The sequence below is a fragment of the Hippocampus zosterae genome, chromosome 17 (assembly GCF_025434085.1).
Source record: "Hippocampus zosterae strain Florida chromosome 17, ASM2543408v3, whole genome shotgun sequence".
NCBI classification, from domain to species: domain Eukaryota; kingdom Metazoa; phylum Chordata; class Actinopteri; order Syngnathiformes; family Syngnathidae; genus Hippocampus; species Hippocampus zosterae.
This window is the reverse complement of record NC_067467.1, coordinates 14,796,737-14,808,469: the sequence shown is the minus strand read 5'-3', so window position 1 is coordinate 14,808,469 and position 11,733 is coordinate 14,796,737. Positions and strand designations below refer to the sequence as shown.

General features: G+C 44.5%; 1 protein-coding gene across 2 annotated transcripts in view; it reads right to left on the bottom strand.

Annotated features, from left to right (window-relative positions):
• The window catches only part of si:dkeyp-72e1.9 (syntaxin-binding protein 4), a 66,680-nt gene that overhangs the window by 2,006 nt on the left and 52,941 nt on the right, over positions 1-11,733 (bottom strand). For both annotated transcript variants that reach the window (XM_052049652.1, XM_052049653.1), the window contains 9 exons: positions 11,025-11,113; positions 9,445-9,541; positions 6,038-6,165; positions 5,844-5,936; positions 4,670-4,735; positions 4,360-4,557; positions 2,202-2,318; positions 1,908-1,957; positions 1,699-1,829 (listed from right to left, as the gene is read on the bottom strand). In XM_052049652.1, coding sequence (XP_051905612.1) covers positions 1,699-1,829; positions 1,908-1,957; positions 2,202-2,318; positions 4,360-4,557; positions 4,670-4,735; positions 5,844-5,936; positions 6,038-6,165; positions 9,445-9,541; positions 11,025-11,113 — 969 coding nt within the window. The remainder of the gene's footprint in view (positions 1-1,698; positions 1,830-1,907; positions 1,958-2,201; positions 2,319-4,359; positions 4,558-4,669; positions 4,736-5,843; positions 5,937-6,037; positions 6,166-9,444; positions 9,542-11,024; positions 11,114-11,733) is intronic.

The window sequence follows — 11,733 nt, the reverse complement described above, 5'->3', positions numbered from 1 at the left end:
ACACAACCAGACTATCAAATGCGCATACACATCCTTATCATCACCGCCTTCATCGTTCCTTTTTTTTTCCCCCCCGTCACATGACCTGATCTACTGTGCGCTAGACGGACTGGCAGCACGCTGGTCGGGCCGTGTCGCTCTAGCACCCCCCATCCATCCGCCCCCTCATTACATGTTATGTCTTGCGACTTGTTGTAACTGTCATATGCTTGATGTGCAGGGATTTTTTTTCTCCAAGACTTAAATTATAGAAGGATAGTTCGAGCATGTTTTTTTGCCCTCTCCTTCCCTAGTGTTTACTTTCTCAACTAAGATCTTGGGCGCTGTACAGGCGAGTACCGACAGGCCCTTTGCACTGTATCCCACGTTCGTCATTGTTTTTCATGTTTTTTGTGCAGAGCGTGCCTGCTCAGTCCAAATTACTCCATGGGGATAAATAAAGTTTTCTGAATCTGAAAGATTTGCTGCGGTGCTGCGCCAGCGCTGCCCCAGTTGAGCATTCACACGTGCAAATATACACCGGTGTTGCTCCGGAAAACTGCTTATTCCGGAGCAAATTTAACCCACCTCAGAGAGGTGGAAATAGTCCCCAAACGTCATCTTTCCTTTTGTAGGAGATTGGACTGTCTCGGAGTTGTTTGTGTAGTTTGTTCCTTTCTTGTATGTTCACAACCCCCCGCTCCCCATAGAATTTATTTTGTGATTTCCTCTCTTGATTTTCTGATTGGCGCATTAGATGTTTGCTTTTTAAAGTGTCATTGAAGTCATCGTTGATTTACGTCTACGGGGGCGGTCACTCTCAAGCCCAAGGCACGGAGACCGAGAAGGACGTGCCTGTACAGTAGTTATCATGATTCGGTTTAAGGACCAACAGGTGGCACTGCAGGGCTCGCCCGGCAGCTGCACACCTGTTGGTCATTTGGTAATTAATTGTATAAAAGGACTCCTGCCCGAAGACTCGGTGTCGGGTCATTGTTGCTATTGCTACTGTCATGCTTTGTTGGTTGCTGTTGCGCCTTGCTACTTTCATGTTTGTTTCAGTTATGTTTAGTTCATTGTTATGTTTTAGCTTCAGTCCTGTTTTGGTCATGTTTTTGTTATTGAGAGTTTTTAGTTTCTGCCATGGTTTTTGTTTGTTACTTTGGACTTTGTTTAGGATTTAGCTCCTCTCTCCTGCCTGCTTTTTTTGGGGTCCACCACCAGCATGCAGCGTGACAGTAGTTGCTTGAGTTGTGTATAAGTTAAAAAGAACCAACACGACAGCTTTTTGTTTTCTGTCGTTTTGCTCCGCTGCAGAAACTGCCGTGTGACCGCAAGTGGTGCTGCACTGACGCTGCGCCGGTGCTAACACGCTCAGCGGCTTTGTACGTGTGACCGCTCCACAAAATTTGCTCCGGTGTAAAATATATCGCAACAAAATACATCGATGCAGCACCGGAGCAAATGTGTGCCGTGTGAACACCCCTTAAATTGTCCCTAGGTGTGAGTGTCAGTGTGAACGGTTGTTAGTCTCTGTGTGCCCTGTGATTGGCTGGCAACCGGTTCAGGGTGTCCCCCACCTACTGCCCAAAGACGGCTTGGATAGGCTCCAGCACCCACCGCGACCCTTGTGAGGATAAAATAGATCGGAAAATGGATGGATGCTTTGAAAGGGTAAGCCAATGTTTTTTGCTTTAACAAGCTGAGAGCATGTGATACCTTTGTCATCATTGGGGAGGGTGAATACGCCCTGCACCAGCTCTTTGGCCTCAACAGCCAGCTGCAAAGCAGGATCGGGAAGAGGCGACAAGGTGTCTGTACTATCTGCAGCCGGTGACGGCCTGATGCTCCTGCCACATAAAACAGAAAGCAAAATAGTAAATTAACAGCGGGGCAGCAAACAGTTGAGTTAAGAATGTATGCCTTACCCAAGTTCTCCTCCAAACAGACTGGGTGTTGTTAATACCTTGTGGACGTTCTGAGGGCCAAGCACAGGCACAATAATTAGGTGGCATCAAATCAAATAGACTCCTCTCAGTTTGGGGGCATTCCAATTGGGCTAAAAATGTATCACCCAATAAAACTCAAATCACTACAGTTATTCAGGGGATGGCCGATTGTAGTGTTGACATCATATTTACGTACAGGCCAATGTTCAGCCCAGTCCATTGTCCCTTTCATTATCGTGACACAATTTTTTTGGCTCCACATGAGTTTTGTACCTGTGCAAAGCCGAGCAGTCTTTTGTTGGACATCTCAAGATGTTTTCTGTTGACCTCGGACTTCTGAAGCTGACAGTCGATGGCAGTCAGCCTCCTGCTCAGTTCCTGCACCTCTTCCTGGCAAAAATACATTTCATATAACGCCATGAATTAATTCAGATATTAACAATATAAAGAGTCTTAATGGACTCTCATGAAACGAAAGATGTGATTCTTTTAACTTTGACGACATATTTATTTTTGCTGTGGGCTTGAATGCATTTAAGTTTGATGATGATGATAATTTCTTCGGAATGTACTTCTGGATCTCATACAGAAATTGGAAGAGAACACCCATTTTTCATGTGAGCAAAATTATTGGAACATTTGACTGACTGGCATATTCTGTTGCCCATGTGTGGCCCACTGAGATGATTATTTGAACACTAAATATTGGTGAATATCAATGGTGATTTCAGGTTTTGGTTTTGCCTCTTAGGTGGACATTTATATCAGTATAACGATCATTAAAATTCCAGTAAGGTGAAAGATAGAGACTTGTGAACCTGGAAAAAAATGCCAATACAATCATTTGTAACTTTCTGAAGAATGAAGTGACATTCAAATGTTAAACGTTGAATGGGGTAGATTAAGGAAAACCATACCAGTTGTTGACAGAAAAGCTGTCAAGAAAAGATCAATAACAACCTTTAGGGGGCGCAGAGAATGTACCTGAATCGCCGAGTGCTGCGACTTGATGAACACAACGTACAGAGGTTACAAAGCACTCATTAAAAGGCAGAATATAAAACCAGACTGGAATTCCATCAAATTCGAAACTGGCGAAACACAAAAATTCAAAGACTGATGAGACAAGACCAGAACGGCTAAATAAACCGTTGAGAAATAAAGGCTGCTCATGAACACAAAGGGGTCGACCTTTAGGGGTCGCACTTTCATGGCAACAGCAAAATGAAGTCAGAGGCTTGGTGAATCATTTGTCCACCAATGTATTAAAAACGGTACACCCAAACTGTGTGGGAAATCATTCGTCACCTTATCCGGTGGTGTAGTGGACGCTACAGCTTCTTGTTTACTTTCAAGCTGATCTGTGCGTATTTGGAGCATGACATCTCTGATCCACTGGAGTGCGGCAACTGTTTGTATTGTCCGTTTTATGATGTTTTACCTATTCAGTTCATATTTTTACTTATTACTGATTTTCTATTTTAAGGTTTTATGTGTCTCACTTTGCTATTTTAGAAACCTGCCTTGGGACTGGGGCTGAAAATTAGTATTTACGGTATGCTGAAAGTCTGGCACATCTACACTGTTTATTCTTGTGTTGATTAATGGGCACTGTGCCAATAAATAAATAAATAAATAAATAAATAGTGGTTTAATTACTTGGCAGTGAGTTCAGTTTCCACCATACCATTACTTTTGGAGCGTACCGTTTCAGATCACCTGGTTAAACTCGGACTGCAAACAAAGAGATACAATGATTCAACGCGAGAGGAATATCAAAGGGCCAAGTGATCACTGCAACTGATGATTTGAATGGGAGTCAGAGTAAGGTCGCCGGTCCCTGAGAGGCAGCGTGAAACCAAGGGATTTAGCGCTCGAGATGAAAAGCTGTGAGTGGTGAGCCTGAGAGCGAGAGCAATAGAATGAAAAGCCTCTGCTTTATCACAGCGAGGTTGCCGCTGAATATTGTGGCTGCGGCTCAAGCGGCTCAGTCAGAGCGAGTGTGCTTCACTGGGACTGACAATGCTGCAGGCACCCACCGGGTGAGGGAGGAGGCAAGAAAGAATGCAGAATAGAAACGCTCAAGCCTATTTTAGAACTACGGAACATCAACTGCTGCGCCTTCTCTGCATCGAGCCTTTTCTTATAGCACAGGGGAACAGACGACACGATGAGACATACTATATAATGAAGAAGAAAAAACACTCAGAGTTCCATGTAATTATGCTGCGACGGAAGAGCGAGGATTACACTTGATGCTGGCTGGGGTGTGAGTGTGTAGTGTGAAAGAACAACTAATCTGCTGCTTTTCACAAAAAAAAAAAAAAAACGCCCACTGCATCATCTAATGAGATCCAGCGCGAGTCCTGTGTCTCTGTGCTTTTTAAATAACGTGTTACTGAGAGAGTCTGACTTTGATTGGCAGACTCACTTTTGTGGCCTCTCCTCCTCGTGCTTGTCTCTTGCTCGCCAGCTGGTTCTTTAGGTCTTTAATCTCAGCCTCAAGCAGCTGGATCACCTCCTCGTAGTCCTGCTCGGCACTGCTCGCGGGGCGCTGCACCACCTCAGCCTCCGCTGCTTGCAGTCGGCTCTTCAGACGGGCGTTCTCCTCCACAGTCAAACACGCTTTCTGAAAGGATGCTCTGGAGTCAGTGTATCATCTTAACTGGAAATTCTTTTTGTGTTCACATTTAAATATCATCTGATGCACGAGGCACTACTTTTGTGTCTTTGTCTCATACCTCAGAGGTCTTCTGCAGCTCATCCTCAAGCGTTTTCTTGCTGTGCTCCATGTCCTTTAGTACCACCTGTCAAAACAAACATGCCCCCCAAAAATGCAACTCATTGAACTGAATGATAGAAACTACAAGTACAGTGTGGATATAGTGTGCATCGAGAAAAAGGTCAATGAATTAAGGTAGTGCATACTTACTGACTTGTATTATTCCAGTTGATAGACTTGTATTGATTTGCCTTTTAGAATGGTAAAACTCCATCAGTGAAATGTAAAATGTTGTGTTATGTCTGATTTGTTACAAAAAGAACATTCAAGTCAGGCTGGCCTTACTTCTCAGCAGTCAGTATAAATAGGGTTGGGTGACACACCAGAACAAACCTGAACAAACAAATTGACTGTCTGACACTGCAGATTATACGAAATTATAAAACCTCTAACTTCTTATTTCGATCTACACATTATATGTTTGAATTCCCTTTCAAATTAATCCAAAAACATGAAATGAACAAAAATAAATAAATCTTGAAAACTTGGATCATTGGGGGTGGCTGTGGTTCATTGTATGCTTGTGAATTTATATGATCAAAGAGCCAAAGCTGTTCTGTAATTCAAATTATTCGTTCTGCACGACTGTCCATGTTATGTGTTGTGTTTATTATTTTACTTTATATTAACTGTTTTGTTAAGCGATTTGTTAAGCGAAAATCCGGTGCACCTTGTGTATGGTCATTATGATAATGTGTCGACCCCAAAATGGCTCCTTGCTGGTGACATGCAATAGAACATGGAAATAGAATAGCAGTAAGAGAGTTCAACGTTAACTAGTCAATGTTATAACTCGCTGTTGGTTCAGTGAACTGTCACTGCTTTATTAAATAAGTTTTGTTGCAGCTCCGGTGCATCCAAGATATGAAAAAAACAAAACAAAATCGGCCATTCATTGAATGTGCGCCTCATAATCCAGTGCGCCTTTTAGTGTGGAAAATACGGTACCTTTTTGAGCAAGGTATCAACCCATAAACCCAAACTCGAGAGGCACTCCATTTCAATTTGACTGCACAATATGATATGATTCGGTTGTATTGTGCTGCGCAACACAAACTGTCGGCTGCAAACATCAGAGCGTATGCCGTGCTTGTGTGGCCATGGCCTGAGTCTGAGAGCGAGCGTGCACTCACCTTGAGCTGCTTCATCTGGGTTTGCAGCTCTTTCACCTCACTCTGAAACTGCTCCAGCTCCTCACTGTTGTAGCTGCACTCCGATTCATATGTCTGCGGACGCAAACGCAAATTTACACACACTGGTCCAATTAGATAGTGATCATAGTGAATAAACTACACGCCACTCGGATGAGGATGAGATGACTGCTTACAGGGGAGTGGAAGGCCGACGTGTCCATCAGACTGGCTGCTTCGTGAGAGGAGAACATGAAAGGACCTGCACCTAAACTGAGCTCCTCCAAGTCGTCCTGGAAAATGGTCCGTGTGGCCTCAACAAACTCTGGTAAAGTTCGGAGAAGGAATGTCAGTTAGAAGTAAGCTTTTTTTCCCCAAGGTGTCATGAAAATACTTTGGAAATTTCACTTCCATTTGCATCGTAAAGTTGCGATGAACTCTGACTACATAATAGGCGCTAAAGCTCCCGTGGAAGTGGGCTGCCTGCTGATGTGTTGTATTTGCTGCTCAGGCCTTCCTGTTTAGGGTTCGCATGCTCTCCTTGTGCTTGCAATGGGTTTTGTTCCTGGCAACTTCCTCCCACATTCAAAATGATGCATGTTAAATCCATAGGTATTAATGTGAATATTGACTATGAACATACACGGCAAGGTGTACTGCCACCTGCCAAAGCTCAGTCCCCATGACCCTGATATGGAACATTGATGGAGGGATTTGTGCTTTTTCCATTACTGTTAAATCACAAAATAAAGTATGGCTCAGAAATGAATCCAACATCCTCGCGTGAAAAAGCAGGTGCCCTGTTCCTGATTTCTAATTTTCCTTCATCTTCATTGTACTGAAATGTTTCAGATTACCAAACCGGATTAGATTCTCTTCAGTAATATCATTTTGGAGCCATTGAATGATCAAAGTAGGGCTGATTTGGAGTGAGTCACATAAAGAGGTTGTGCTATACGCATCCATCCATACCGCTTATGCTCACGAGTGTCACGTCGCGTGTCCGCCAGCAGGTGGCGGGTTTTCTCCTCCGCCATCGGCACACCTGCCCGTAATTTCGGGCTGATTACCCCCCTTTATTTAGAGACTCCGGCAGTCATCTCACTGCCGGAGAATTCCACGCCGCGCCATTGTTCCTTCGCGAAAGTAAACCCTAAATTAATATTACTCGTTGCTTCCTAGCCTTTTGGCAATTGTATTGTCGTACCAGTTATTGATTGTCTGTAAATTATTCCTATAGTCTATTCAGATATTCCTCGCTTTTGTTTTCCGCGAGCGTTTTCTGTTGTTTCCTTATTTTTACCCTGGTCCTTATTTGACCAGCGCTTTTTGTTATTCTTCCTGTCGGGTATTTTGTGTTCCGTATTAAAGACTCTTTTTGTTCTTTGACAAGATCTCGTTTTCTGTCTGCTATCTCGGGGATCCACTTCCTTATTTTTGTTGTGCACGAAGCGATCTGTCTATCGCTTCGGGCACAACGTGACAACGAGGATCCCGTGTGTGCTTGAGCCTATCCTAACTGCCTTTGGACGAGAGGCGGGGTACAGCCTAAACGCCCCCACAGTCACACCTATGGCCAATTTATAGCGTTCAGTTAAGATACCATGCATGTTTTTGGATTGGGGGAGGCTACCAGAGAACCCGGACAAAAGCCAGGCAAGCATGGGAAGAGCATGCAAATTCCACACATAAAGGCCGGTGCCCGGATATGAACCCATGAACTCTGAACTGTGAGGAGAATGTGCTCATCGGTCGGTCGCTGAGTGCTCAAGGACAAAGTGTTCAATGTGCAAGGATGAACAGGCATTGCTGATGTTGCGGCTCTAGAGCACTGCGTGAGTTAAACAGTCTGAAAGTTTGCGGAACGGAAAGAAGCTGTTCCTCAGCCTGGTGTTCCTGTTCTGGATTCTCCTTAGCTTCCTTCCTGAGGGCAAGAGATGGAGGAGGGCGTGTGTGGGGCGTGCTGGGTCCTTGATGATGCAGAGAGCCCTCTTTCTGTATCCGCTGGTGAAGACGTCTGCAGTTGCAGAGAGGCCGTTCCCCCAAATCCGCCTTTACCATCTTTTGAAAAGCCTTCCTTTCGGGAGCCACACATGGTGATGATGGTGCTGAGGACGCTCTTCCACACACTTCTAGAGAAGCTCCTCATGAAACAGTTCCCTAATCCAGCACGTCACAGCTATTGGATGAAGTAGAGACATTGGTGAGCCTTCTTCTGTAGACAGGAAGTGTTTCGGCTCCCGGTGAGGTCCTTGAAAAGGTGGACTTCAAGCTTCTAAGTTTTTGGAACCACTTCCACTGCTGCTCCTCCGATGTGCAGAGGGAAAAAGGGGTGTCTGTTTTTCCTTCAGTGCACCAACATCTCCTTGGTCTTCTTCACATTGATGCAAATATTGTTTCTGCACCAGTACACCAAATGTTCTGCACTCTGATACAGTGTGGTGCATGATGCATCTCGCTACCACTGTGGCATCTGTAAACTTGACTGGAAGACAGCTCGTGAATTTCACAAAGCAGTCATATGGTCAGTAGTGTGAACCGCGGGTGGCTCGTCACACAACTCTGTAGGTTGAGCCAGTGACGGTGCTGTCGAACCTGACTGTTGGTCAGGTAGTCCAGACGGGAATGTTCAGCTTTTGCATCAGCTTCTGTGAGATAATGGTGTTGAAAACGGTGGAGAAATTCAGGTTTCGTAATGATGTTGATGTAATTCTTGATCCGTACCATGATCAGCTTCTCAAAGCACTTCACGACTATCGGAGCGAGGACTACTAGCCGCTCGTCATTCAAACCTTGTGGAGGTTTTAGGTATGAGGATGATGGGGGCAGTTTTTAGGCAGGGTGGGCCAGATGTTAGTTGGAGCGAGGCGTTGAAAATGTCTGTTAGTATCTTGGACCGCTGATGGGCATCTTTGTACCTGCCCTGCGATATTGTCAGGTCACAACGTTCTCCTCACGTCTGCTGGGGACAAGCAGGGCTGCGTGTCATTGGGTGGTGCTGTGAGTCTGACATTTGGGGTGCTGTTGGTGGGGTCCTTGAAGCGGGGAGACAAACTTGCTGAGGGCATCGGGCAGAGAGGGGTCTTTTGGGCACTGAGCATCCTTGGTGTCGTTTGTGATAGACGCTCATGCCTTCCCACATGCTCTGAGCATCATTGGAGTTGAAGTGCCCCTGGATTGTCTGAGATTTTAGCCCTCATCATTCTTCCTGCTACCGTTCTGATGCTTTGTGTGTCCTGAATGTAGCATCAGTAGCCTTCAGCAATCAACCAGGGCTTCTGGTGCAGGTAGATAGCGATTTCCTTGTTTTGGCGCAGTCGTGTCACCAAGGAATTATTTTGAAGATGTTTCATAGGTCCTTCTTTGCAATTACGGTAACGGGTATTTCAAATTCAACACATATCAGACAAAGCTGCAGAAACAGAACAGGCTTACGGCTCCATGTGACATCGCGCACAAGTGCCACAACCAATAAGTGATATACAGCCATCACAATGGAGTTGCGATTTGACAGCATTTCAACACGGATCTGTCACTTGCAGTTGAGGCAACTCGAAGCAGCTATCCGTTTGCATGTGTGCGTGTGTGTTTATGAGGGACTCACCTCCGTAGGCCACAGTGCCTTGCGGGTCTGGCGTCAGGCTCTGTCGTAACTTCTTTCTTTTCTCGTCCGTGACATCCAAGCCGAGAAAGGACAGAGCCTGCAAGTAATGAACAGAGTTAACGTGAAGACAATCACAGAAGCGCCACTTGTCAGGCTTGAGATGATTATTATGCATATTGGCAAGCGTAGTGATGACATACCAAAAAGCTGGAACAAGAAATGGATATACATTTAAAACACAAAAAAAGAGCAAACAGCACAAACAGTCTTCAAATGACATCACAATCAACATTTTTCATAGTTTCAGCAAAATTGCCAACCAATATCTTTGCAGGGCTGATGAGTATTACATGCAGATGTAAATATCCAATGGCAAGTTGCATTAAGGTCTCAGGCAAAATGGTTATCTCTCTTTTAACAATTTTGATATGAATGTATGGTTCTTAACTACTACTGAACTATTTAAACATTTTCTCTCTAATCTTATGAATGAATTGGTAAACGGGGGAACTGAGCTCCATCTGTGTGGGATCTTGACAAAACACAAAACAACAACAAGCAGCCCATATGGCTGAATCAGTCACAGCAGGTCCTGAACCGCAGAGAGATGTGACGTTTGAAGGCAAGGGTGAGCGTCAGGAACCATGAGATCAAGTGCTCATAAGAGTATGGTGAAAACTCAATTGAAGTGTGTCATTGTAAAAGAGCAGAGTCAGATTGTAGAAAGATCAATAGTTAGATGAAGAGAGAAAGAGCTTGGGGCTGGAAGAGGGTGCAAAAGAGGAAAAACTGAAAAAAAAGCTGCAAGAGAGTTTATCTGAATGAGAGAAATTCCCTGAGTACAATCAGTCTGAAGACACGAAAGAAGTTGAACTCTCACATCAAAGGTCCTGATAGAGTTACAGTTTTCAAAGCTTGCAATTCAACAAGCACGGGGACCCAATTCATGTGGAGACTGATTTCCTTTTTGTTTCCCAACATAGCCACAACAATCCAGGATATATTTTGTTTGACAATAATACTTTATTATTGTTGGGAGGGGGGGGTGTTTTGGTGGGGCGGGATCCTTTCGCCGTCCTCTGCATCCTCCGCGTCCTACGTGTGTTCGTTTGAATTCTGGTTGAGCTAATGTGTGAAATCAGAGGCTGGGAATGGAGAAGTTGTTTCATGAAGATTTTATGAGAAGTGTGATTCAAACAATGGTTGTGGTCAGCGCACAAATGCGCAAAAGCAATATCTCAAGGCAAGTCTTAGATACTCTAAACAGGGTGTAGCTTTCAATTGATACTTCACTTTCATTTTCCCGATGACTGTTGCAGTGCTTTCGTTTTTCCAAAAATTGTTCCAATATTTTCGTTTACTATCAACATAACTGTTGCAGCACTTTCATTTCTCCAAAAATTGTTCCAATAGTTTCATCTATGAATAACATAACTGTTGCAGCACTTTCGTCTCTAGCAGGTTTGAATAAGACTGTGGGTGTGAAACTGCAAGTCAGCAAGGGGATGCTGAAAGGGTTAATGCACTGTCCCTCAGAATTGGTTTCAATTGCTGGGAAAAATGCCTCTGATCGGACTCACCAAATCCAACTTGTCTGATTTGAGCCGAATGTAGGGGTCGAGTGTGATCTTAGGTTTGGCCCCTGTGGGTGAACTCGGATTGGTTGAATCTAGAGAGGGAAAAGAAAAGATGGAGTTAAACAAGTGGCTCACGGACGAGGATAGTATGTGATCTGATTGGGCAATAACAGACAGGATGTATAATCTGGACTAATCAAGTGGATGAATCTGGATTTTGGAGAAGAGGGTTGTTGCGGTTATCAGGGTTTTTATTTTTTTTAGCATGAGAGTACAGGATGAAAAAAAAACATGATTAAAAAGAGTGGAGTAGTGGAAAGATGAGTGATTATGTTGATGGGAGCGAGGAAACACGGTGAAAAACAGCAGAGCAGACAGTCAGCGGCTAATACTAATTTGATGAGCTTCCCTGTCCCAGATTTGTGAGTCTGCTTGTTATGGCAATGGCACCGATACTGCCATTGCAGTGTGTGGATATGTGTGCGGGCGCGTGTGTTTATGAAAGTGCTCAGTCCTTTTGCTGGGAGTAACCTGATAGCAGCGAAAACCTGCCTCCCTTTCATCCAAGGGATTTAAACTGTCCCACCCTTAACCGGTGGTGATGACTGCTGCCGTGACAACAGTCTGTGCGTTAAATGCTGCTTGCACACACAGTTGACCCTGCTACGAACAGCTAAGGACCGAGAGTGCTGGAGATCCCTGACTGCCCAGA